Source organism: Aythya marila (genome assembly GCF_965140915.1).
Source record: "Aythya marila genome assembly, chromosome: 27".
Classification (NCBI taxonomy): Eukaryota; Metazoa; Chordata; class Aves; order Anseriformes; family Anatidae; genus Aythya; species Aythya marila.
The window spans coordinates 5,315,135-5,341,263 of NC_139068.1; the positions used below are offsets into that span (position 1 = coordinate 5,315,135).

Below are 26,129 nucleotides of genomic sequence, written 5' to 3' on the forward strand. Positions count from 1 at the left end.
TGAGGTCTGCGCTCGCTGTCTGGACACATCGCCCGTGGCTGTCAAGCCGCCGCGTTACTTCATCTCTGTTGCAATGTCGACGTTTCTTTAGCAACTCCCTGTCTAGGCGCTGTTTTTCAGGGCACGGTCGCCTTGATTCATTGATGGCACCATAAAGTCTAGAGTTTTGTCCCTTGAAGTCGGTGTTGTTGCTCCACTCCAGCACCGTTCCCAGGCAGCTCTGCAGCTCTCGGTGACTCCGCGGAGAAGCCGCGCGCGCCCGCTCCGTCCTCGAGTTTCACGTGGGTCGGGCGCATCAGATTTCCTCGCTGAGTCAAGCTGCAACCGCTACGACCTGAATTCACGATCTCAGAGCTGCGCTGTGCTCGTTCTGCTGCTCACACCATCGCCCCAGGAGAATTTGCAATGAGCAACCTCGCCCGCAGCCTCGCAGTGGAAGCACAGCGCCTTCGCAAAGCTCACAGCACAAAAAACTTCGCCTGGCCGTCGAGCGAGCAGGCGTGACCCAGATGTGACCAGAGCAGATGCAGGGAGCAGAGAGGTGCTGTTTTCTTGCGGCTGTTCCCTGGCAATAATTGCGTTGCAAAGCAAAGGAAAATATTTTCGTGAGCAGCTCACGCTGAAGATTTCATCTGGGAACCTGGAAAACCAGCTCTGCTGTGCTCTGACCGGGCTGAAGCAAGGCCCGGCCAGACGTGTTCCAAGCTCTGCTGGCTGAAATGTGCTAAAACCCTGCAAAGAAATGTTCTTTAAAGACCCCGAGGGGGTTTTATCTGCCTGCTGGGAGATACCTGGCTGATGGAGCAGCCAGGAATGGAGCACGAAGCGTGCAGCTTTGTTTTAACCAGCTGGTGGCTGACTCCCCTCCTCGCTCCCCAGTTCCCAGCGTTATCATTTAGGCCGTTCCCATCTCCGCTTCAGACGAGCTTTTTTTCCTAGCCAGGAGGTGAAGATAGCACCGGGTTTTGAAACGGGGCAGGCTGAAAACAAAAAAGCAAAGCAAAAAAAAGCAAAGCAAAAAAAAGCAAAGCAAAAAAAAAAAAGCAACGCTTTGTGCAGCAGTGGCTGTGCAATCCTCCGGCCCTTGGGGCCAGCCTCTTCGTCACCGCCGGTGGTGGCGGAGGCGGTCAGCAGGAGCAAAGCACTGAGGACGCCCTGCTTTTGATAATGTGGCTTCAGAAATGCTTTCTGGACGTACGAAGTGTAGAGCAATGTTCTGACAGCTGAAAATACCTCGTGATTTATATGCTTTCTTTGGAAGCTGTCTTAGATGTGCTGTAGCCAGCTCTCTATCAGCCCTCTTAAATTGCACAAAAGAGGCTAAAATGCTCTTGGCTCCCATTTTCTAGGAGGTTTTTTTTTTTTTTTTTTGTCTTTACTACACCAAGGCTCATCAGCGAGCTCGTCAGCACTTTTCTTGTTTGCTCAGCATCAGCTGGATGCAGCTTCCCAGTAGGGCGAGCCTTGCCTAGAGAACATTCGTACGAAGAGCACCGCTTATCTCCCTGCGCCTGAACAGAAGGCAGATCATTTTTTAAGCAAATATTTTTGTCCTAAGCTCAGGGGAGTTGTTTTTCCCGAGCTTGATGGCTGCAAATTCACCCCTTGTGCAGAGCCGGGCATGAAGCTGAGCCCCGTGCAGGCAAACCCGTGGTGGGTAACACATCTCCTGAGGGTGCTGCCTCCCGTTGCAGTCTCTCTGCTGCTGATGTCCCAGGGATAATTCCCCAGAGCCATGTGCAGCACGCGTCCTGCTCCTGGCTTTGATCTCTGACGCTGCAGAAAGCGAGCTGAAGGGGGAGACGTCACCACGGACTGCTCGGACTGCTCGGCCTCGGCGCAGGCACAAGTCTGCAAGGGAGGAAATCGGCCTCGAGTCCCTCTTTGAAGGCCAGATGAGCAAGAGTGACGCCGGAGCAGCTGGCCCCCGCGTCTCCACGCAGGATATCTCGTCCTCAAGAGCACGGAGTGACCTCAGCCCAGCCTGCGGAGGAGCAGTCCCCGCGGTGACACCAGGGCTGAGCGCGGCGGCTCCGAACCGCGCTGCCCGCGGACGGTCTGCAGAACTCATCAAAGGTTAAATTACAGCCAGCGCTGCTCCCCTGGCTTATTCAGACGTGTGTGGGACCAGACGTCTGCCCTCTGCCTTCCTCCTCCCCGCTGACGGCGGCGTGAGCGCGGCGCCGTGCCGGAGGAGCCGGGGGAAATGCCCCCGTCCCCATCCGAGGCAGCTCGACAATGAGCCCAGGTTTGCTTTCCCCGGGGCTGGCAGCCTATTTTTGGCTGCCTCACCACGCTGTTTGAATGCCCCGTGTGTAAGAGCTGCCGTCGGTGCAGGGAACAAGCCCTGCTTCTCTTTCCATAGCATTAAAAAAAAAAAAAAAAAAAAAAAGGTAGCTCAGGGGCACATTGTGCTGGGAAGGCTCCTAACGGCTCCCTTACCCCGATTATTTACCAGCTCCCTATCTTCTCAAGCAGCATTGAGCAAGCCGAGCCCGGCCATACAATGAGCATATTGTAGCCTGTGGTTCTGATGTAATTCCCACCAAACACTCTTTCCACAATGAAAACTTTAAGTTGCTTGAAACCAGGCTCCTCGCCCCCTCCGTCCCGGCGTGCAGAGCTGTGTCAAGTCCCAACAAACACGCTCTCCTCTCGCCAACAGAGGCTAAAATAAGCACAGTGCTCCAGGGAAGGGTATTCCTCAGCGTTTGCCCTGAATTCTTATTTTAGGGCTTTCTTGTAATCTTGCTTCAGCTCCGTGCGGCTGCCACGGGATCCTATTTTTGGGGAGAGGCAAAATAAGCTGGAGATAAGGAGAAGCACAGGAGGGGGGGGGGCTGGGGTTTCACCCCAAGGCTCCCGGGGGCAGGGGAGTGCTCGAGGTGCTGCTGCCTCTCCCGGAGGCTCGGGAAGGAGACTTGCAGTGATAAGGGAGCTTTTATAGGTCTGGGAATTTTATCTGCACATTACAGCGACCTGAGCCTCTGTGTGTGTGTGTGGTGGGGACCTTTAACAGCCACGCGCTGCTGATTGGGAAATTCTCCGCTGCTTTCTCTACCAAAACACCGCAAGCTCTGCCAGCTGACTCAGACCCGTGCCCTCACCCGTGTTTTCTTTCCTTTGCCCTTATTAAAGACTCCGGCATCTCCCTCTCCCATTTCCAGTGTGGTTTCGGGCCCCCCAGGTGGGAAGCAGGAGGCTGGGGCAGGGCAGGGACCAGACGAGGAGAGGAGCACCCACAGCGCCCACGCTCCCCTGGCCATGCTGGGGTTTCTCCATCCCCTCTTGATGTTGTTCGGGTTTGGGGGAAGGCTCAGGCAGCCCTGTGAGGCGCAGGGTTCTCCTTCTTGGGGTGTAGAAAGCTCAGGAGTCATTTCACGACCTGCCACCCACTCAGCCCCCGGGGGAGCCGCAGCAGCGCGACCGCGGGCTCAGCCGGCGGCTGCTCGCTCGGCGGCGGCGCGGATAATGCTCTCAAACCACCCGATCCCGCAGCAAAATTGCCTTTTGTACACGAGGCTGATGGGTTTGTGTGAGCCCCCAGCACGGCCGGGGTGCCCTGCGTACCCTCGTAAAGGAGGGAGCTGCACCGAGCTGCACCGAGCTTCCCCTGCTGCTCCCAACGCCCTGAGCGCTGCTGCCCGCGGCCGTTCCCAGCTCGGATCCGTGCAGCTCTGGGAAGCCCTCAGGAAGCTTCGTGACACTCAGCCTAAACTTCCCTTTCTTTTATCTCCTTCTGTAACTTCATGCAGCGGTGCCACCGTGCAGCCCGGCTTCCTGCTTAGTCTCCGTTCGCCTCGCTTCCATGCGGGGCTGCTATCAGGCGCTCCCAGGCGAGGACAAACCCCGCGGTGGTCTAGCCAGGATATACAGATTTAGTCCTCGGTCTGCCAGCTGAAATCAGTAAATCAGGGCCTCCTTTGGGCCATAATTGAAGACGTGAGCATGTGTTTGATTAACGCTGGTATCCGGGGCAAGTTCTGGTGTCGGGGATCTGAGAACTTATCCTGAATGGCTTCTGTTGTGGCTGCGTGTGAAGACAGCCGGGCAGCAAAGCCTGAAGGAGTTTGTCGTCCTGTCCTCCTCATCGCTGTTCCCCAGGTGGTTGGGTTTTGGTGTGCCGGGGTTGTGGGCTTGCTGCTGAAGGGCTGGAGCAAAGCCGTGGGTTTTCCTTGCAGGACAACAAAAGCAGCCCTCCCCTCAGTGCTCTGTGCTCACTGCTCGTCCTTCAACCCCTCTCCTCTGGGTAAGGTCACAAAAGGGGTCGGATGTGAACGGCCCCGGGTTTAAAAACCCTCCCCGCAGTGGTTGACGTTCTGCTGGCGCGGTGGAGCTGCAGAACCGAAAGCGCTCGAAGCAGGGGAAGTTTGGGGCTGGTTTCGAAGAGCACGGAGGAAGTTTTGGGGCCCGTCCACCTGAGGAGGAGGCAGAAATGCTGCCGAGGAGATGGGCTGGGCACCTGGGGCTGCCGAGGGCCCGTCGTGGTGTCTGCAAGCACCCTGCAGCTCACTCAGCTCGGGCAGCGAGGGGAAGCTGCAGGTGACTGGAAGGGAGCAGACTCAAAGCGAGAGCGCGGTGTGGGGCAGGGATGGGAGGTTTTGGGGTGCAAAACCCCAAAAGCCCCGCAGCAGCCCCGGCACTGCTGACATGCACATGGCAGCGTTGTAAGGGCTGGGGCTGCTTTTCTGCTCCTTGCTGAGCACTCCTTGCAGGTCCCGTGGCCACGCACCCTTCCATGCTCGTGGAAGCCACGAGCTCGTGCTGCTTTGTGTGCAGAGCGAGTTGGGGTTTTCCCCTCCGTGCACTTCGTGTGCTGACTGAACTGACCAGAAATGCAGGCAGGATGAGGACGGAGCAGACCTGGCAGCACGAGTTTGGATTTACGCTGCGCTCAACCCATAACAGCCCCTGGGCACCTCGAGCAAAGCCCCGCTTTGGTTTCTGCTTTAAATGATACACCAGGGCGTTGATTTGGACATCCACAATACCCGTGGACGAGTGCAGGAGCCCAGCAGAGCCTCCTGCCCCCCGAGCACAGAGCTTGGGAACCTGCAGCCCAAAAACCCTGCCGAAATCTGCCCTAGCTGGGTGGCAGCCGCTGGGTGCCGACTGGGGGTGCCAACCGATGTGACTACCTTTGCACTCTGCTGTTATGTTTTGTTTTGTGTTTTTTTTTTTTAAAAAAAAAGGCACGGTCTAAAAATAAGCGTGGAGCTCTGCGGTGACTCACGGTGCCCGGTGCAGCACAGAGGCGCTGATTGTGTCTAATTGCCCTGCCCGAGGAACCACCCAGCCGGCGCCGGAGCTGCTGCAGATGGGGTGGAGAGGAGGTGGGGGCCGCATCCAGACCACCGGGGGCCTCGGGCTGAGCTCTCCCGGCAGGTGCATCCCGGGGGATTTGCGCTCTCGGCCGGGCAGCCCTTTCCTTTAACGGGAAGGAAACTGAGAAACTGAGCTCCGCATCTCCGGGGATGCTTCTCCTTCCCAAATCCTTGATCTCTCAACTGCCCTAGTTTCATTTCAACACACTTCAGCAATTAATGGGATTTCTAGAGGCAGAGCTGAGCCGAGCCGGCACCGCTGGAGGCTGCAGCACGGACTTTGTGCCCTACAAGACGTGGCCCAGTTCCAGCCTGCTGGAGCCGTGATTTACCTGGGCAGGGACGGCGTCTGGAGGGACAGTTTGTAACTGGAGGAGCTTCTGGGCACTCCTGGTACGTGTTTATTGCTGAACTCAAATGCTTCAGCTCCCCTGCCCTGTGCTGCCCGTGCTCTTTGCGCTCCGGGTGCTGCAGGACGAGGCGGTGGAACCAAGCCAGGCTGTGTAAACGTGGGATGAACCTGTCCTGAGCAGAGCTTCCCCCCTGCGCCTTGAAGGCAGCGTTTCCCTGTCCTCCGGGACTGCTCCTCGCCACGCTCTCCCCGAGTATTGTCCCGCGCCATGGAAATCTGGAGGTCTTAAAGAAGGAAAAAAAAAAAAAAAAAAAAAGGAGGAAAAATTGCTGCACTCAGGAAAAAATTCAATAGCTCATTCAGCTGTTAAGCTACTGATGCAGGAAGTGTAAAAGAAAAATGGAGCCTGCTTTGTTCTGCCCAGACAAGGAGTAAATGCCATCGCCCTAACAGCCTTTTTCTGTTCCAAAAAAGCATGAGGTCATCTCCAGAAGCAGGAACCGCCGGGCGGGTTTGTGCTGGGTTACCAGCGCCGGGCTCCCCTGGCCCCAGTGCTGCTGGGGGGGGTTGGGAGCAGCCCCGGGGAGCCTTCAGGCAGCTTCTGAGCTGCCACGGGCCGTTGTGTGCCCACCCGTGGGTGTGCTCGGGGACCGGGTCCTGCAGGAGCTGCATGGAAGCGTGGCACTGCTGCCTTTTTCCTGCTAAAGCTGAGTGATTTGGGGCGATACTCCTTGATTTGGGGGTGCAGACCCGCTCGTTAGCTGCTTGAGTACTCGCTGCATCCCTTCCAGCTTGTTTTTCACACAGATCCTGGATGTCGAGTCCCACCGAGGGAATCTCCTTGCGTCGCACCCTCCAGCACCGTGCATTAAATCCCCCGAGCTGCGCCGTGCCTCCGGCCCTGAAGCCTCTCCTCTGCTGCTGCCCTGTGCTCTCTGTGCACCCTGTGCTGCCCTCAGGCCACCAGGCACTATAAATTCAGCACTGCAGTGTCACGGATGGCTCGATGCACCTCTTTGGGGCTGCAGGGTTGGTGCCACCGCTCAGCGACACGGGGACCCTTTGCAGCGCATGCAAAATGCTGCAGCAAAACGCTGCTGGAGCTCGTGGGCATTTCAGTGGAAACTTTGGTCAAAAAATGCTCCAGGAGCATGTTCTCTGCCCCTGAGCATCTCTCCAGCTCCCTCCATCAGCACGGGCTTGCAGCCCACCCTGGTAGGTCGTCCCCCTGGCTCCTGGTTTGGAGGACGCCTGGAGGATGCCCGGAGGATGCCCGGGTACAGCCACAGGAGCTGCTGGAGCTGCTGGGCACCAGGAGGTGCATTTTTCAGATGCTTTTCATCGGGGACTTCCATCGCCAGCGACCTCATGGCTGTTTTTATCTTGGAGGGGGGGGGAAGGGGAAGAGACAGGAGCAGCACAACCAGCAGTTCCTCAGATGTTGGCTTGTTTATTTAGCCTGTTAGGAGTGGCTGCTCCCAGCTATGAGAAGCATGGGAAGAATTCTGAAAGGAGAGGGATCAGTGCATATTTATTGCCTCGCGTCACGCTTCCTGCCAGCAGGCCGGAGAGGCGGCGGGTGGGAGCGTGCAGGTGGCAGCGATGGCTTAGGAGAGAAAAAAAAAAGGCTCTGTTGGAGCGGCATGAGCGATGGGCAGCGCCGGGTGCCAGCCTCGTGGGGCTGCCCGGCACGTCTCACAGCTCGGGGGCACGTTACAGCAAGCCTGGCTTTTTGCTGACACCTCCGTGGGCAGCAGTTTCGCCCTCGTTGTGTCCCCCTCCAAGCCCCGGCGTGATATTTCGGGGCAGGGCGGCACGGGGTCGGGGGCGCGAGGCTGGTGGTCCCCGCCAGGACGGAGCGAGGTCCGGGCTGAGCCTTCCCACGCCGGGAGGCGGAGGAGAGGAGCGAGAGGGCAAAAACCTTGCGTGGAGCCCGGCCAGGAGGCTGAGCTGGAGGCGGCCGCTGCGCCGGGAGCCGCTGCTGAGTCACGGCTCCTCCACGGGCGGCTGCTGCACGCGGCTGACTCAGGGGCCGCGCTGGCTGCGCGGGGCTGCTTGCGCTGCAGCAGCCAAAATCGCGCCGCCTTCGCCATCTACCTGGTACACGGAGAGCCGGCTGATGCAAAAACGCCTCCCGTGCCCGCCCGCGTTGACGTCAGGGGGCTGCAACGAGATGGTGCCGGGGGGGGGGGGGGGGGGTCGCAGGCGCAGGGCAGCCCCATGGATGCCCTCCGAGCGCCCGTCGCGGTGGAAGCAGCGGGGTCCCGGCAGTGCCAGGAGCACCCTGCTTGTGAACAGCACGAACCCTTTTTGCTGGAAACGTGAGGAATGCGAATGTAAGGCCTCTGCTTGTGCCACTCGTGCTGCTGGGATCCTTTCCTGGGATCCTTCCAATTCTTCTGTTTAATAACAAAACCGATCCCGTGGGGCACGATGTGATTTTCCTCCAGGCAGAGTCTGAACTGGTGCAGGACGCCGTTGGGAGCATCCCCGTGTGCTTTCGGTTCATAACACGCACGCTGGTTTGAAACAGCAAATCCCCATCTTCCCAGAATTTGTCCCAGCCTCACTGGTGGGACTCTGTCCTCCGCTGCTCTTCCCAAAAATAGGCAGAAGCTCACGGGGTGGCTGCGCCGCAGCCAAATCCTAGCTCGGGACTCAGTTGCTTCATTCTTGGGGTTGCTCTGTCCCTCGCCGTGCTCCCGGCTGGCTCCCTGCCTGCGTGCTGCAAGACCTCGAAACCTTTCATCACTGCCTCTTGTCAGCCGAGACCTTGAAACACCGCTGGATAGCAGCGCCGTGACGCTCGCGCGTTCTCCTGCTTTTCACCTTCCCCTGTAGCTCTTTAACTCATCACAGCGGTGGTTTTCGTGCACTGCCCTACAGCCGTGGAGGTGCAGAGCCTCACTGCAGCTCCCTGAGTGCCTCCACAGCCCGGGTTCAGCCCTCCGGTGAGCCCGGCCAGAGGAGCAGGGAAGAGGAAAGGCAGCCGGCACCTCGCAGGGACCGCGATGACTTCAGCCCCGCTGGAATTGCTTACCCAGCCCGAACAACTCCTGAGTTAACGCTGTGCTAATCCAATGGGGGGATGTCCAAAATCGGGGCTGTGCTCCCCGGGCAGCGCTGCCCTTCCCGGGAATGCTGCAGAGGAGCCGGGGCAGGCGGATTAACCACGGGGACAGAGGGTGCCCAGCAGCAGAGGGGCACGGGAGGATCGGTCTCCTGCTGGGCGCTCTCCTTCGGCCTCACTCAGCCAAACCCGTGGTGTTACCACCCCACAGTCACAACAAGCACCGGGAGGGGAGCAGCCTGCCCCGGGGAGGTGCAGAAACACCGAAGCGTTCGCCCCTCTTGCAGGAAGGAAGCCGGGGCGTGTGTGTGTGTGTGTTGGTGACGTGATGGGGGCAGGAGGACGCGCACGAGACCTGGCTGTCCCGACCGTCCCCTGCTTCCCCTGCAGGCCCGGCACAGCTGGCACCTCCCTGAGCATCTCCAAGTGCAGAGTGAGTGAAAAAACGAAGCTCGGAAGGGGGACGCCCTGGCTGTGCCCCGCGTGTCACCCTGATTTGCACCGCGTGCACCTTCCTCCAGCACCCTTCTGCCTGGCTGCTTTCCAAACGCCTTCACCTCGCCGGTTCCTTACGCAGCCGGCTGCCGAGTGACATCTTCGGAGTTTGCTTTGGCTTTAAAAAAAAAACCCTCCCGAGGACGCCCTTTGCGTGCCACGCAGCGACCCGCTGGATCTTCGTTCTGTGCTGAGGGCTTCCAGTCGTTAATGACGCGCTTAGTTAATTATTCACCGGGGTGCAGGAGTCCTGCCAGGCGGAGCCGTCCCGCAGCACCGCCGTGATCACACCGGGTCCCCCAGCACGTGCCGTGGTCAGGGCCTCAGCACCAGGCAAATCCCCACGGCTGCATCTGGCTCCATCTCTGCACAGCCCCTGCCCTTGTGCGAGCTCCTGGCTGCAGCTGGCAGCTGGAAATTGAGGTGGGATGAGAGGAGCTGCGAGGTCACCAGCCCTCGGCTCGTCGTGGAGAGCTCCTGGGTCCTCCCGGGGTCCCACGCAGCAGCGGTGGCCAAGAAGGGAGCAGAAGAAGTTGCAGCTTTGGGGTTTGTTGCCATAAAACCTCCAGCTCCGTGCCACTGACGCTGCTCTGTGCACTGGGACGAGGCGAGGCGCGTTGCTGTTCCCAGCAGTGGGGTCTCACTGGGTGCCAAACTGCAGCACAGAGCTCCTGTCGGCACAGGAGCAAGGGAAGGCAGGTGCCTGCACCTTCTGGGTGCCGTGCCCACCGAGCAAAGCTTCCTCTGACCTACACGTGTTGCTTTTCAAGGACTAACCCGACCGTAGTTCAACGCCACCACCACGCAGCAGCGCGTCCCCGTGTCCGTGGGGCTCTGTGGGGCCAGCACCGGGCTGTGCCTCTCTCCCCGGCACGGCGCTGCCGCGGGCCCACAAGTTCCTTCAAGGAGCCTGCCTTGGGCTGATTCATCGGCCCTGTTCCATAAACAGGAAGCTGGAAAAGTACAAGCAGGTGATGTTGCGCTGTTGCAAACACAAATTACAGCCCAGTGCTTGTGTTTTTTGTTGTGTTTTGTTTTTTGTTTTTTTTTTCTTTCCTCCAGCTGCCTGCTGGCTCCTTACCCCGGTGAAGAGCTGTTTTATCAATGAGCAGCGGACTTTGCCGGGACGAGGTCCGTCGAGTTCACGGCGTGGTTGTAAGGAGCGGCGTGACGTGGAGGCGGCTCGTCCCCTTCCTACCGCTGCCTGCGCTGTTTTGCAGTGCCCTGAGATAACTGCTCGGCACGCAGCGGGGATTTATTAGGGCATGCAAATGAACAGGGCACGGCCACGAGTTGCTGCTCGCAAGCCAGCTGCCCAACGAGCCAAACCTGCCTGCTTTTTCGAGGGAGAAATGAGAGGAGAATTGAAGCAGCACTGCAGCTGATGGCCGGGTTTGTGCCGGGGTCGCTGGACACGGCTGCTGGAGGAGCTCAGGACCCGTCCTGCTTCTTCCTTCCAGTTTGCGCAGCACCAAACCTCGTTGCAGCAGCCTGTGCCGCCCTGAGTAACGCCTCCCAGGCCTCGAGAGGCAGAGGTTCCCAACCTCTGGTGGGCAGAGGGGAGGCTGCTGCAGCCTCTCCTGCTCCCCAGGTATTTTTTGCCCCGGAGCTGTCGGGCAGGGACCTCTGAGGCCACCTCTGCAGCCGCCCCGTGTGGGCAGCGGCACGGGAGCAGGATCCCGGCTCGGTGCTGCAGCCCCCGCCTCTGTCCCACGCCTACAGCCACAGCGATGGATTAGTCAGTGCCAGGTCACTCCGGTCCTGCAGACAAACTTCCCCTGGTGCTTCTTGTCCTTTCCTGGGAAGGCTCTGTGACTGCCTGGCATCTCCCTGCCGGGACTCCCTGCCTGGTGGCGGCAGGGATCCGGCCCCACCTTTCTTACTCAAAGACTTTATGACTCCGTTATTTTCAGGAACGATTTGCAAAGTTACAGGTTGATAGCACAGATCTGAGTCAGACGGTATCAAACATTTCTAGTTGACTCTCTGAGTCTCATGGTGCGGAGGAAATCCCGGCAGAAGCAGGGGCCAGGGCAGGGCTGAGCGAGGCAGCAGAGAAATGAAAAGTGAGGGTGAGCACCCAGGGCGAGCACTGTCCCCGTCCTGCTCCCTGCCTGGCTCGCTGCAGTCATCACGTGGCAGGTTACCCCAGCTGGAAAATCTCTGTTGGTGTTTCCAGCCCCTTTCCTGAACGCGTTTGGCAGGACTTTCTGCAGAAAACGCTTCGTTTTTCCCCTCTCGTCGGCAAGTTTCTTTTTTTAATCCAAAAAAAAAAAAGCCCGAAGAAAGAGCACTAAGAGTGCTGTTAAGAGGAAAGGAGAACTTGCAGCGAAATCGGGAAGCCTTTGGCTGCTGCCACCAGCTGAGAGCCCGCGGGAGCCTCCTGCACGTGGCCGTGGGGGTGAGGACGGGCGCGTGGTGCCGCGGCTGTCGCGGCGCGGTGCCAACCCCGCTCTCCCCTCCTTGTTTTGCAGTGTTCTCGCGTGCTGGGGCCTAGAGCTGATGGCAGACAATGTCAACAACTAACAACATAGCCCAGGCCCGCAAGCTGGTGGAGCAGCTCCGCATCGAGGCCGGCATCGAGAGGATCAAGGTGAGCGCAGCGCGTGGAGCGGCGCGGTGAGCCAGGCTGGCACGGGGCGGGAGGGATCCGTGCGAGGGTTTTGGGATTTCCCTGTGCGTGCTGCACGGTGTCTCCAGCCCTGGTGTTGCAGCTCGTCCTGACAAAAGCCCTTCCTGCAGCACTGTTTGTACCCAAGAGGTGAGGTCACGGCGCGGGGAGCTTCTCCTGGAGCCTGGGGCATCAGAGGTGACCGCACCGTCCGGGGGCTGCAGGATCCTGGAGGTGAAGGCACCGAAACTGCAGGGGCCAGAGCCACCAAAGCCAAACCCCTGGGCTGGGTGTGGGCTTCTGTGTGTTACAACCTCATTTCCCCATCTTTTTGCTCGATATCTCCGCTGCCCTTTGCATCTTCTCTCGGAAAGTCTCTGCCTGTGCACTTCCTTCTCAGCTGCTGCTTTTTTCCCTTTCCTCTCAAACGCAGAATGACGGAGGCACGCGCTCACTTCTGCTTTCAGGCACGTCTAGGGTGGAACTAGGGAAAGTTAATTCAGCACCACAGTTGTCCTGGAGAGTCAACTGGGGTCTCACAGCCACGCTGTCCCCCAAGGGGCAGCACTGGGTCCTTCGGCAGTTCCCTCCCTATTCTGGGAACCTCCTGGGCGATTGTGAGCTCTGGGAGCAGCTTTGCTGGGGACAAATATCAGCCTGTGGGCAGCAGGGCCCAGGCACTGTCACTCCCTGGCCACAACCCTGCACCCCCAGCTCGGGGGGACACCCCGAGGGGCTTGGGATGTGCAGAGGAACCGGGAGCAGCCCGAGGGAGGCAGGAGCAGGAGGCAAAAGCTGTCGGTGGAAGCTCCCTTGGCAGTGAGAAGTGCAAAAGAAACCCCCGTGCACAGCGATGAGAGGCACAGGAAGAACGAAATGCTGTAAAATCCGTAGGTGTGAAATCCACCTGCCAGTTTTTAATTTAACACCTCCCGGTCCAAGATGTTTTCTTTGACTTTCACTCCCTGCTCTGTCTGCAGCAGCAGGTCCTCTGTCATCTGCGTGCAGGAGGAGCTGCTGCTGCTTTGAATATCTGTTTTCTTTTAAGCCAGCCTGAGGTTTTGTAGCTGTTTTTAGGGCCACCAGTTTCCAGACTCCGGCCAAGCAGCCATCAGAGAGGCCATTTTAGGGAAGACAAAATAAATTACAGGTCTTCCCCGGCCGAGACGTTGCTGACTCTCCTCGGGATGACTGTGTCTCCGCTCAGGATCCCAAAGTGTGCGCGCCGGGGAGGAGGGAGGGTGTGTGTATACTTAGCGACCTTTGTAGCTGTGACTATCTTAAATGCTTTACTGGGAAAGAACAACAGCACTGGGACTGCAGCACGTTGCTATTTGGGCTGAGCGGGGAAGACGTGCTGTCTGGGCGAGCTTTCAATAAATCCTAATCCACAAACCCTGCTCCGAAGGGAGCGTGCCAGGCCAGGCAGCTCCCCGAACACGGCGTCAGACGGGTCCTCCTGCGCCGTGCGCCTTCCTCCAGCTGCTGCTTTTGATACCCTGCAGCTGAAGTCGGCGAGACGTGGGCTCGCCTGCAGATAAATGAGCTAACGTGCTTCAGAGGTGAGGGGAAGGGGCTCCCTGCGAGCTGCTGGCGGGGCTTTGCCCGCAGCAATAGGGGTACCACGAGTGCCCTGGCAGGACGGCGGTGGCGTGCCTTCCTCTCCCCAGTGCCTCCCAGTCTGTGCGCCCAGACCCTGAATGGTCTCAGCCGGAACCCAATGATGAAGTCAGAAATGTGATTTTCCTTCTCCCCAGCCCCAGCAGCCCACACATTTGCCAGTCACTTCTTGGTGACCACGTTTTGCTCGCCCTCTGCTTGATTTTCTTTAAGCGCCGGGTGCAGGTTTCCAGGGCACTTGCTCTCGTAACAGGTTCATTCCTGCTCCCGGCAAGCTAATCTCTTTCTCCTTGCTTCGCTCGGAGATTAGGAGCAATTACTGTCTTATGTGAGTAATAGCTTTAATCTGGAGGCTTGACCTTGTCTCTGCAGAGCAGTTTTGCTGCTGGCTCCTGCAGGGGTTGATAAGCACGTTCAAGTGCAGGCCGGTAGCAGTTGGTGCTGGAGGTGTTCATTACTGGTGAGCACTTCAATACTTACTGCTGCAGCAATATCTGGCAGCTCCCACGAGTGCAGGCTGCAGGGAAACCTTCCCAGCCAACACGACAAGAGGACGGAGCCCATCCCGTGTTGCCAAAGCGCAGGTTAAAGGGCTTTGCCCAAAGCTGCAGAAAACCGCGCTTTTGTCGCAAGCTTCCCCTCCTCGCTTGGCACTCTCAGGTGCTGCTGAAAGGTTTAATAATTACAGCACCGGGCTGCCAAGTCCTGTTGGGCAGGTTGCATCGCTCTGCAGGCTGAGGAGCCTCGGCTGCGTGCCACCGTGTCCTCGGCAGGGTTGCAGGGCGCAGCGCACCCCAGGGCGCAGGGGACCCCAGGGCGCAGGGGACCCCCGGTGGGTGCCAGGCACGGCACTGGGGGGATTGCAGGCAGGCAGCCGGTTCGGTGGCAGGCTGGCAGGGCTAAATCTGAGCACAGTGGGTTCCCCTCGTGCCCCCGACATGAGGTTTAGCTGCACGAAGAGGGGTGAGCAGCCCCCGAGAGCCCCCGCCACGAAGCTGTGCCGCGGAGCCCCAAAGGCTCCCATCTGGCAGATGCAGCGCGGTTGCGTGCGTGCTTTGGGGTTGGCCTGGTGTTCAACCAGCTATTAAGTTAATTAAAAAAATGGGTCTGCTGCGAGCCTCCAAAGCTGCCGGCACCTCCCTGCCTCGACTCCATCTGTGCCTCCCTCCCTCCCTCCCTCCCCGCTGCCGAAGCGTGCGGCCGTGCCGCTGCCCACCGCCGCGGCCTCTTCTGCCGGGCTGCTCTGGGCTCGCGGTTCCCAGAATACATCTTTGAACTAAAATAAGCAGGGCCTTAAGTAATAGCTTCTGACGGTTTCAAAACCTCCGTTTTTAACATCAGAGGACGGCCACTCCGGAGCTGGCGTTTTTATTCTTTCTCTTTTATCCCAAGGCCTTTGAGAGCCAGGACAATAATATCTCTTCTGCATCTCCCGCTCTCGGCTGGCAGCCTTTTTCCCAGACTCGTCGCTTAATTTATGTCAGACCTTAAAACCCTTTTTCCATGCCCATTTCCCCTTTTCATTTTCAACCATCTCTGTGAAGTTTCTGGTAGCAAAAGTGGAGTGTTACATCTCACCACGGAGCCCCGGCGAGCGCGGCGCCGTCCCCTCCTCGCGGCGCACCCCCAGCCCTCCACCCGGATCTCCTCGCTAACCTGCTCTTCCTTCCCATCCCTCAGGTCTCCAAAGCATCCTCCGAGCTCATGAATTACTGCGAGCAACATGCCAGGAACGACCCGCTGCTGGTTGGGGTGCCCGCCTCGGAGAATCCCTTTAAGGACAAAAAGCCTTGTATCATCCTATAGCTTCCCTCGCCCGGGCGCGTGCGATCTCTCCGGCAGGGCAGCACCGTTCCGTACCACCTGAAACCAAGCCACAAACCTAAAACCACGCCGAGGGGTAAACACTAACGTCGGATTCACGTAGAACTTAAATCTCAAACAATTGCGAGTGCTTTAGAGACGGGTGGCTGCTCCTTGGGCAGGTGCCGCACTGAGAGGGGGCAAAATTTCAAAACAAAACAAAACAAAACAAAAAAAACGGGGTTTGGGGGTTTGGGGAGGGGGCGGGGGGTGTTTTTAATAGGGAGATTCAAAATTGGTACCGGGGTGCTGGAGGAAGCGGGGTTTTTATTGCGTTTGCCAACGGGATGCAAGGGGGTACCGGGACCTCGCCGTTGGGGGCGTTGAACAAAGGTCTGGGTGGGTCTGAGCTGATTAGTTTCCAATTAGCACGTCGTCGTTTCAGCCTGCGGGCTCCGTTTCTGGAGAGGGAACGAGGGAGAGGAGTCCAGGCGGGTGGCGATTTCCTAGAAAACTAGTACAAAAAAAAACAAAACAACCCACCCCAAATCACAAATTGAAAAAATTGCTGTTGCAAATGAGTAAATCGAGCACCGGGGAGGGGGCACGGAGGCAGCACTGGGGGTCCCCGTCCCGCACGGCGCGGGGAGCCCTGAGAGCTGGTGGCTCTTGGTGGGGAGTTCCTGGCACAGAAACCGCCGGGGTTGGGCACCTCTGATCTCCTCGGGGTTTTGGGTTCTCTGTGGGGTTACCGCTGTTTTTTCCCAAACAGGGCTGTGCTGGAGGCGGGGGGAGGGAAGGGGCTTTCTGCAGCGCAGCACCACGCGAGAAACCTTTGGAAACGGCCTTGTGGAGATCCCGGATCCCAAACACTACAGCTGGCAGATTGAGCAGTGCTCCCCAGCGCCCTTGCTCTTACCGAGAGCGGGAAGTGGAAATAATTCCCCCCAGCCCCGCTAGCTCGGGGAGATGAGGGTCAGGCTGTCGGGGCAGTAGGGCAGCCCCCATCCCTTGGCCATCTCACCACGCCGTGTGAAGGGGGAGGCGGCTCGGCACGGCTCGGCACGGCACGCGGGGAGGAGCGGGGACACGGCGAGCAGCCCCCCTGGCACTCGGGGACAGGTCAGAGCTCAGGGAAGTCCCCACCGCATCCCACGGCCACCTCGCTCCCCGCAGTCACGGTGCCGTGGTTTATCCGAGCCCAGCCTGCTTGTGCAGGGCAGAGCCCGGGGCTCCGTGGTGAGGAGGAGGAGGAGGAGGAAGGCTGATGCTCCTCTTGGTAGGCAGAGGCCCCGTTGGGTTTCCTAACCACGACACCGGTACCCCTTCCCAGTTCAAGTGAGTGCAGGCACCCGATTCTGTGGTCTAAAATAGTTTCAGAGGCTGTTTGGGGAAGAGAAGGACAAAAAAAAAACCAAAAAACACACCTGATGTGAAAGGCTGGGAGCTTCCCCGTTCCCCCAGGGATTTTTGGGGCTCTGGTTTGGGACTCCACGACCACCCGCTGGGACACCAAACCCGAGAGAGGGGAGAGGAAGGAGCCCCTCGGTGTCTGCTCTGCTGCAGCTCGCCGGGAGGGAGGAAAACTGGCAAAAACACCGGGGGCTGCCGGCGGGGTCCCCGCGCTGGTGCAGGCTGGCGAGGCGAAGGCAGGGGGGAGAGGAACGGGGCCGGTGGCCGGGGAGGGGGCCCCAGGAGGCTGCGGTGTCGGAGATGCTCCATTCACACTGCTTGGTTGCAGGTGTCGCCCTCGCTTTTTGAAGTGCGTGATCACTCGCCCTTTTTAAACGAAGTTGGGGTATGAAAAAAAAAAAAAAAAAAAGGACAAAACGCGTTTTTAACACTACCCCCAACCGCAGCACCTCCCGTGTTCGTCTTGCAGCCGTTTCCCTGGGGTTTTTTTGCTGAACTGAGAACTCCAACCCCCCCCCCCCCCGTCTTCCCTGCGTCCCAAGGGTCCTCCCCGTCCCACCGTGAGTGGTGCCGGAGCTGCACCCGGGGGAATTTCATTCATTTCCCTCTGGGAATTCGTTTCCCTCCCGGCCCCGCTCGCACCCCCAGCCCGGTGCCGTGCTCGTGCTGCGTCCCACCGCGCTCCCGCAGCTCCGCGCCGGGCACCGGCCACCAGCAGCGAGGTGACCCCGAGGGCTGCTCCCCGGCACGGCCACGGGCAAAGCCTTTTTTTTAATTTCAATCTCTCATCCAGCATCACGTCAAGCTCCCGAACGCCGCGTCTGTAGCGGGAAGCGAGCGCTGTCCCGAGGGTTTAGCCGCAGCAGGGCTTTCTCTTCTCCAGGAGGGAATTTCCTCTGTCCTTAATCTAGTACAGTTCCAGCCTTATTTTTCTACTCCAGATCGCTGATTCTTCCTCTATGTTAGAGACCAGAGCATGGTGCTATAGCCGGTGGGCCAGGCCAGCGCCCGAGCTGCAGGGCAGCGACACAGCCCCGCGTCCTGTCCCCAGGGGAGCGCAGGCGTCGGGCACGGCTGCTCCGTGCCCGGACCTGACCCCAGGGTGCTCCCCGCACCCCAAAACCCAGCGGGAGCGAGCCCTGCGCCCAGACCCCTCCGCACCCACCCCTCGCCACCCGGACCGGCTGCGGGTGCTCTGCCGGTGGGTCCGGGCAGCGGGTTGGGGTCGGGGAGCATCCCCCCCCCCCCCGGTGTCGCACCCTCGCTGGGCACGCGTGGCCCCGTGCGGAGCCGCGGTCCTGGCCGAATCCTGCGCCCTGGGGCAGGCGGGGGGCTCGGGTCTGGTGCACGGCTGGGGATGGGAAATGGCTTCGGAGCTGGGGGGCCGCCTGCACCCAGCCCAGAGCCAGCTCCTGTCCCTCCTGGGGGGGGGGGGGGACAGCAGGGACAGGGGTGCCCGGCTGGCTCCCCGCGGTGCCGTGCGCGGAGGGACGGAGGCTGCGGGGGCCCGGCCTCGCTGGCGGCTGCAGTCGGAGGCTCGCGAGGGGGGAAAATCCTCAACCTTTTATTTTTTTCCTTTTTTTCTTTTTTTTTTTAATTTTTTTTTTTTTTTTTTCTCCTCGTCTGAGTAAATCGGTGATCATACTGTAGATGTTTTTGTATAGCATAAATATAAGTGCAAATTACGGTAGTTGCTTGTACTTTGTTAGTGCATTTGCCAAAAAAAAAAAAAAAAAAGAAAAAAAAAGAAAAAAGAAAAGAAAAAAATGTTTAAAAGAAAAAAAAAAAAAAAAAGACACTTTTCAGGACTTTTTAAGTGCTCCAGAATGCTAAGGGGGGGGCGAGGAGGTGGTTGGTGCCTCTTTTGTGCTGCTGCTCAGGCGTCGGGCAGCCAGTGCCAGCTCAGCGCCGGCTCCACAAAGGCCTTTTTTTGGATGTAAACACATGCCCAAATCTGCCTGAAGTTTTCTTTTTAGCATGTGGTGAAGCTGCTGCCAAAAATAGAAAGGAGAGGGACCGGAGAATAAAAGGGAGAGAGGAAACGTAGCTTCTATTTAATTTTTTTAAACCGGTCCCGTTTTCCTTGCCCTCCCCTCCCTGTCTCGGGGACCTTCCCGGGGGCGCAGCCTCGAGCCCCGCACGGTGCCCGTGTGGCCCCACAGCTCCCAGGCGGCTCGGTGCTGGTAATGGTGCTGGTACTGGTGCCTGTACTGGTACTGGTGCCAGTACTGGTGCTGGTGCTGGAGCCAGAGCCAGGCACAGTTTGGTGCCGAGCAGCCTGGCCGCAGATCGCAGAGCTCGGGGCTGGCCCCACGGCGCCGCCGTCCCCAAAAATCGGCACCTTTGGTGCCCCCAGCAGAGCCCTCTTCCTCCGAGTACTTAAAAAGTCACCTTTATTTAACAAAAAGTGAAAATAACGCATTTACTTCATCGAGAAGAAGCCACGCGTCTGATACTTTGCGCTCTTTAATTTTTCTCTCTGGTCTATTATTATTATTATTATTTGCCAAATTCTGATATTGTTGCCAAACGCAAATCAAGGTTTGTAAAGACTGTACTTAGGAAGTAATCGGTGTATGTAACGTAGGCTCCTCATAACGTCTGCATTTTTGGATCTCTTGATTTTTATTTCTGGTGTGCCATAGACCAATTTCTTGCACAGTGTTTAATATTTCGTGGAATTGTTGTTAAGAAGTGAATTGATAACACAATAAAAAGGCTCACTTTTCATTTTGCCAGACCTCCTGCCCAGCCTGTCGTGCGGGGGGCGCGCGGGGGGCGCGTGGTGTGGGTGCCACCGAGCAGCGCGGTCCCGGGGCTCGGCGGCGTTCCGGGAAGCGCCGTGCTCACTGGGGATGTCGTTGGTGTTGGGTAACGACCGACCCTTCCTTCCTGCCGCTTTCTCTGGAGCTGCCTTCCACGAAGAGCTGTGCTCCCCTTTGGGCACTTCCTCCGCGTCCCCCTGCGTAAGGTCACCGGGCGTTGCTTGGAAATCCTGACCCTGCCCCGGGCAGGATGGGACCGTCACCGGCGGGGCTGTGCGGGGTCTCCCCGCTGTCCCCCTGCAGCCACCCAGGGGCAGATCCCCGACCTCGCCCCCAGCCGATCCCGCAGGTCGTGGGGACAGGCGAGGGTCCCTTCCCAGTGGGACCGCTCGGTTTTGGGGAGCAAAGAGCCCGGTTCCTCCTCCCCTTGCTCTGCAAGCCGGGGGATGCCGGTGGCCACTTGGGGCCACGCTGGTGCAGGGCTGGGGCTCTGCAGGGCTCAGCACCGCCCGCATCCCGCTGAGCGAAACCGAGAGCTGCGACTCTTCCCTTTTCAGTGAAAAGGAAGCGACCTCCGCCTGCTTCCCGGCACCTCCCGCCCGCCGCTGCTCTCCCAGCACCCGGCCTGAGGTCCGGGGCCGGTGTTGGCACCGCCGGGACCCGCGCTGCCTTTCCTGGAAGGCAACGAGCGGCCTCCCGGGCGCTTTGGGGAAAGGCTTGGAGCAGCTCCTGCCCACCCGGGCCAGGCAGGAATGCGTGCAGCGTGCGGGCAGACTGGAGCCACGCTTCCTCCGCGTGCCTGGAATATTTGGGATGCTTCAGCGTCTGACCCCAGCGCCGGGCGGAGGGCTGCAGGGGCCAGGCAGCACCGCGAGCGCTGCTCGGGCTCAGCTGCGGCACCCCGGGGGTTTTGGGGGCTCCTGGCACCGGTTACAGGGCGGTGCAGTGAGGGTGAAAGTGCCCCAAAGGGCCTGGAGAGCCTCAGGGGTGCGGAGGGGACCTGGTTTTGTTGTATCCTCGCACCGCAGCAGTCTGGGGAGACCTGGCCTCACCGGAGCCACCGGTGACAAAGTCCCCTTGGTGACAGCTCCTCCTGTCCCCTCCTGCAGCGGGGTCCCCGTGTCTGCACCCCGCAGCTGCAGAGCTGCAGCCCTCGCCCCCCACCCCACAAAATGCTCAAACTCCCCCAAATTCCCTTAAAAAGCAGAGGCGAAATGCCGGAATCCTCAAAGCAAACCCGGGCCGTGCCTGGCAGCGCATGAAAGGCCCCGGACCCTCCTGCTGCGGGCGCAGGATCCGGCACCGACCGGGAGCCACTGGTGGCACCGAGCTGGGAGCAGGGCTAAAAATAGCGCGCCGGGGCTATATTTAGCTCCTCTGCAGCTATAATTATCTGCCCTCGGCGGCGGGGCCAAGGAAGCTGCTGGCACCACGGGGGCAAAAGTCGGTTCCTGCCGCAGGGACAAGAGGGGTCAGGGACAGCCGGCTGCCACCGTGCCGTGGGGACCCCCCCCGTGTCCCCACTAGGAGGATCCCGCAGCGTCCCCATCCCCGGTGTGACTCGGGGGTGGGCTCGGTGCCGGCGGGGCGCCCGCGACGCAGCGGAACAGCGGCCGTGACGCCACAGGGAGGTTTCCTGCGCCAGCATCCGGCCCCCGCGCCGGGGGCTGCCGGAGCTGCCCTGGCTCCCGGCCTCAGTTTCCCCACCTGCAGCCCTGGTTTGTGGCCGGGGAGGGGGCGAGGAGGCTGGGGGAGGACGTCCCCGTGGCCGCATCTCGGAGACGCCGCCGCAGGGATGTCCCTGGAGGTCCCCAGTGCGTCACCCTGCGGCGCTCACGGCACCGAGTGGGAACGGGGCTGGGGGGGCCCCGGGTGTGCAGGGGCGGCCGGGGACAGGGCCTGGGGCTGGAGCCAGCCCGGTGCCTGCAGCCAGCGGCCGCCCAGCCCAGACTCATAAATCAGCCCAGCCCAGCACAGCCCAGCCCAGGCCTCCGTGCGCGCCGGGCTCAGACGCAGCAGGGTCAGGCCCAGCCCTGTCTGGCCGCAGCCGCCCTTACCCAGAGCCAGGAAGGGGCCCGGCCCCCCGCCCTTATTGCACATGCTGTGCCCCCCCCCCCTCCAGCACCGAAACACCCCCGTGGCCAGGGCCCTGAGCATGCACAACGCATTGCAAAGACCCTTGCAACACCCCCCCCAATTTCACGCCACCGTGCAGAGCCCCCATCCCCTGCGCACCCCCGGTGAGCGTGCCCCCAGCACATGCGCAAGCACAAGCGCGCACGGATGCTTTCCCTCCTCTTCCAGGAACCTCTCGCCGGCGTTCCCAGGCCGAGGGACGGATCCAGCCCCATCCTTGGCACCGTCCCCAGCCCCGCCGGGGGGCCCGGGGTCGGCCCTTTCCCGTGGAAACTCCCCGGGGCGCGCGCTGCGATGGAAAGAGCCGCTGGGCTTGGCGCTGCTGGAAAAGTACCGGCCACGCGCCGTCCCCAAGTGGGAAATGGGGGGACCCCGGGACAGGTCACTGCACCCCACGACCCTAAAGCAGGGGATGCAGCAGCCACGGTGCCACCAGGGATGGGGACAGGAGCAGCGTGGTGCCACCCCGCACCGTGCACGCTGCAGGCGCATCCCCGAGGTGCAGCGGCGCGCGATCCCTGCACCCACATGCGCATGGCACCCATCCTGCACCCCCAAACCCAGCAGCCCCCCACCCACCCCCAGCACCCCCTCCTCAGGGGCACAGACAGCACCCGGCTGGATGCAGCCCCGGTGCCGTGCAGCTCCCGGGGCTGTAATTACCGCCCGGTGCGAGCGCTGCTGGCGTCGCGCTGGCCCTGGCCGGCTCCCAGCGCCGCCGGCAACGCTGGCACCGGGTGCTGGGCTGGGGGGGGGGAAGGTGTGCGGGCCTGACCCCGCTGCTGTGGGGACACCGGGGGACACGGTGCTGGGGACACGGCTCGCAGCATCCAACCCGAGGCAGCCTAAGATCCCCATTCCCAGAGCTGGGGGGGGGGTCCCAGGACCCCCAAAACTCTCCATGCCCCCCCCCAAGGGAACCCGGTGTCCCCCACCCAGGTGGCCTGGAGCAATTGGGGACGGGGAAGGGGTGCAACCATGCATGGCCCCATAGCCCCCCCTTAATCCCCCTAAACCCAAACCCCTCCAAAAGCAGAGGGCAGCAACGGGGGGTGAGGGGCATGGGGGGGGTCTAGGGGTGCCCAGCAGGGTCTCTGTGTCCCTGGGGGGGGGGGGTTCTGGGGGGGGGAGCAGCGCGTGTGTGATCCCGGCTGCAGCACATCTGCGCGTGTGGGGGCGGCTGCACGCGGGCTCCGGGGTGGGCTGCGGCTGGGGCTGGGGCTGCTCCGTGGGTGTCCTCCCCACTGGGGGGGCACCGGGGGCTGCCTGCTGCTCGCGGGGGGCTGCCGTGCAGGGTGCGGGTGCTGGGGGGGGGGCGCTGGGAGGCTGTTGTCCCACCCCCCCCCTGCCCTTACCAACACCCCCAGGACCCTGGCTCGGCTCTGCCTGATGGGTGGCCGCAGCGGCGCGGTGACAGCGGGGTCACCGGGGCCCCACGTGCTGCTGACTCACCAGTGAAATGAGTTTCGGGGAGGCTCAGCCCAGCCTCGGGCCCTTTCCCTGCTGCATTTTTCCCCTGGGGTGCACCCCCACCCCCCAGTAACCCCCCTCCTTTCACCAGCAGCACGCATTGAGCTGTCACTGTCGCGCCGTGCCTCAGTTTCCCTCCGTGGTCACGGTGCCAAGGGGAGGGCTGGGGGCACATCCCCAAGACGGGGGGCCCCCCGAGCAGGAGACAGGGCTCCAGGAGGAGCGGTGGCCACCGTGTCCCCCCCCCCCGGTGGCGTTGCCCTCCTGGCTGTGTCCCCGCAGCCCTGCGTGGCGGTGCCAGCTCTGGCTCAGCGCCCGGCCCTGGCAGGTCCCCGCGGGGACAGGGTGGCCCCGGCCGCGTGGCGGGGTCAGGGCAGACCCTGTGGGGGCATTTGGGGCCGGGGGGGTGTGGGGGGGGCAGGCACCGGTGCGGAGCAGCACAGTGCGTGTGTGTGCACGTGGGTGTGAGTGTGCAAACACAGGGGGGGCAGCTCAGGTCGCTGCCTCGGTTTCCCCCCCCCCCCTTGGTTATTGTTTTGCCCCTCCCCACCCCCAGGAACCCACCTGGGGGGGATGTGAGAAGGACCCAGGACCCCCCCCTCCAAGGGGGGCACCCCAAGTGGCTCCACTCAGCAGCAGAGCCCCAGGCACTGCCGATGCCTGGGCAGGTTTATAAGGGTGGGGGGGCCACCACCTCCCTCCCTCCCACCCCCCCCCACGGGGCTGCAGGAGGAAAGATTAAAGCCTGAGCTGTTCCTTTCCCCCCCCCCCAGACCCGGGGGCAGCAAGGCAGGGCGCTGAGCCAAGGGGGGGAGTCCTGGGGGTGGGGGGATTCCCTGGGGATCCTCCTCGCTGTGGGTGCTGTGAGAAAATCCCCCGGGGTGGGTGGGGGGGATGGGAATTTCCTGGCCCTGGGGGGCTCCCACGCTGCCACATGCTATAGGGGATGGGGACACCCATCTGTCCCCACGCTATGGGGAAGCTCCAACCCCCCCCCAAAAACCCTCAGTGCCCCCCCTGGGGGCTGCAGAGCCCCCCACATTAGGGCAGGGGAGCCCGGAGCTGCTGCTCCCTCCCCACCCCAAAACAAATCCAGGCAGGGCCCCCCCCACGCACACCCTGCGGGGGCCAGGAAAGGGGAGGGGGGAGAAGACGAACGCAGACGCTGAGGTCAGTTTTATTGCAAATCCGATTTTATTTTCGCTCAGTACAAGAATAAACTCTGTAACGGATCTGGAGCAGGGTCTCTCCAAGTGGCTCCGAAGTGCACAAACTGCCCGCGGTGCTGCACGCCCTGTCCCAGCACCAGCGGCACCCCCTTGGAAAAAAAATAAAAAAAATAAAAAGTCCATCAGCAAATCCGTCCCTCCATCCGCAGTCCTCCATCCCTTGAGTCACGGATGCCAAAAAAAAAAAAAAAATAATAAAACACCAAAAAAGCCCTCGTCCTCCTCCCGGGGCTCCTCGGCACGGCCCCGTGGCCCCGCACGACTCCTCGGCACGGCTCCGGCGCGCGTCCCCCGCCGGCACCGCTCGCCCTTCCCGCGCCCACCGGTGCGGCCGGGCTGCTCCCTTCTCTCTTCTCCGGTTTGAAAAAGAAAAATGAAGAATCGGCGGGTGTTTGGGTTGGTTTGGTTGAACTGCTGCTTGTTTCTCCTCCGTCTCCCTGCGGTTTTAGGGTTGGTTTTTTTTTTCCTCCTCCTCCTCCTCTTTCAGGCACCGCGCCGGGCGGCGCGAGGCCGGCTCAACGCTCCTGGAGGCAGACGTAGGGCACCCACTGGTTCCTGTCGCGGCTCTCGGCGCAGTAACTCGCCACCTCCGCCAGCCCCTGGCTCTTCCAGGCGTCCGTGTGGGGGTTCTGGATACGGAAAGGGGGACGAAAACACGAGGTGAGCGTCGCCGGCACGCGGCCACGCAGCCCCCGAGTGACTCAGGGCCACCCGGCAGCGCCGTGCATCACAGCACCGGGTTGTGCATCAGCACCGTGCCATCAGCACCGCGCCGTCACCGCCACACTCACCGTGACCAGCAGGCAGTGAAGGTCTCGGGGCTCAGCGCCCGGCTCGGGGTCCCCCAGGAGGGAGGCGAGGCGCTGCATGCCCGAGACGCGCAGGATGTGGATGTCGTTGTCGCAGCAGAAGGCTTGGATCAGGGTGAAGTGGATCTGCAGGGCGATGTCGCCTTCGTCCTCCTCGTCCGTGGCCAGCACGCACAGCACCACGCTGTCGGGGTCTCTGCATGGGGGGGGGGGGGGACGCGGCGTTAAATTGAGGGGGTCAGGATGGGTGCAGCCCTCACCCCCCCCTCCCCAAATACCGGAGCACGGTGCCGCCACCCCAACGTACCCCAGGGTGCCGACAGCACCAGGCACAAACCCCTTGCACCCTCCCCAAAAAAACCATTTCCCCTTAATTCCCTCAGCCCCCCCCCATGCCCTGGGGCCCCCCCAGGCCACTCACACGTTCATCAGCTTGGCGGACTCGTAGACACCCACGGTCAGCCGGTCCTGCCGCTGCGCCGCCACCAGCACCCGCTCCACTGCCTCGCTCACCGCCTGCATCCTTTTTTTTTTGGGGGGGGGAGACACACAAAAAGGGGGGGGGTCCGGTGAGCGGCTGTAGAGCTGCCGGCCCCCCCCCCTCCATCCCCATGCACCCCCCCTGCGCTTACTTGCTGCTATCGCAAGGCACCAGCTCCTCCAGGGTCATGGTGCAATTGTAATCCAGCGGGCGGAACAGAAAAAAAAAAGCCCGAAAGGGATAATCCAAGAAGCGGCGAGGCTGCTCGCTGCGGCGCTGTCGCGATAGCGCTGTCGCGGTGCCGCTGTCGCGATATTTCCCCCCCACTCCTCTTCCTCCAGCAAACGGCGTCCGCTCCGCGCTGCAGCCGGGCTCGGTCTGAGCCGCGCCGCGCCCGGCGCCTCCTTTTATAGCCTCCCGGGGGGGCGGGGCCGGGCGGCCCCCGCGGCGCTGATTGGCTGGAGCAGGGGGAGGGCGGCGCGGGGATTGGGCGCCCGCGGGGCGAGCCCCACGTGGGGGCTGCGGGGAAACCCCCGCCCCGAAACTTGCCC

At 61.2% G+C, this 26,129-nt stretch overlaps 3 protein-coding genes across 8 annotated transcripts in view; 2 read left to right on the top strand and 1 right to left on the bottom strand.

Annotated features, from left to right (window-relative positions):
• The window catches only part of GNG7 (G protein subunit gamma 7), a 65,062-nt gene extending 45,634 nt beyond the window's left edge, over nucleotides 1-19,428 (top strand). For all 6 annotated transcript variants that reach the window (XM_082780328.1, XM_082780329.1, XM_082780330.1 and 3 more), the window contains 2 exons: nucleotides 11,716-11,834; nucleotides 15,153-19,428. In XM_082780328.1, coding sequence (XP_082636454.1) covers nucleotides 11,754-11,834; nucleotides 15,153-15,278 — 207 coding nt within the window. In that variant the 5' untranslated portion in view covers nucleotides 11,716-11,753 and the 3' untranslated portion in view covers nucleotides 15,279-19,428. The remainder of the gene's footprint in view (nucleotides 1-11,715; nucleotides 11,835-15,152) is intronic.
• Nucleotides 19,429-24,230: 4,802 nt separating this feature from the next.
• Nucleotides 24,231-25,949, bottom strand: GADD45B (growth arrest and DNA damage inducible beta). Its single transcript, XM_082780339.1, has 4 exons — nucleotides 25,730-25,949; nucleotides 25,519-25,620; nucleotides 25,080-25,293; nucleotides 24,231-24,917 (listed from the first exon to the last, which is right to left on the bottom strand). Exons 1-4 carry the CDS (start codon nucleotides 25,765-25,767, stop codon nucleotides 24,804-24,806), a joined length of 468 nt encoding a protein of 155 aa, XP_082636465.1. The 5' UTR covers nucleotides 25,768-25,949; the 3' UTR covers nucleotides 24,231-24,803.
• The window catches only part of GAMT (guanidinoacetate N-methyltransferase), a gene marked incomplete at its 5' end in the record, with an annotated part of 1,924 nt that continues 1,560 nt past the window's right edge, over nucleotides 25,766-26,129 (top strand). The window contains one exon of the mRNA XM_082779927.1: nucleotides 25,766-25,776. Coding sequence (XP_082636053.1) covers nucleotides 25,766-25,776 — 11 coding nt within the window. The remainder of the gene's footprint in view (nucleotides 25,777-26,129) is intronic.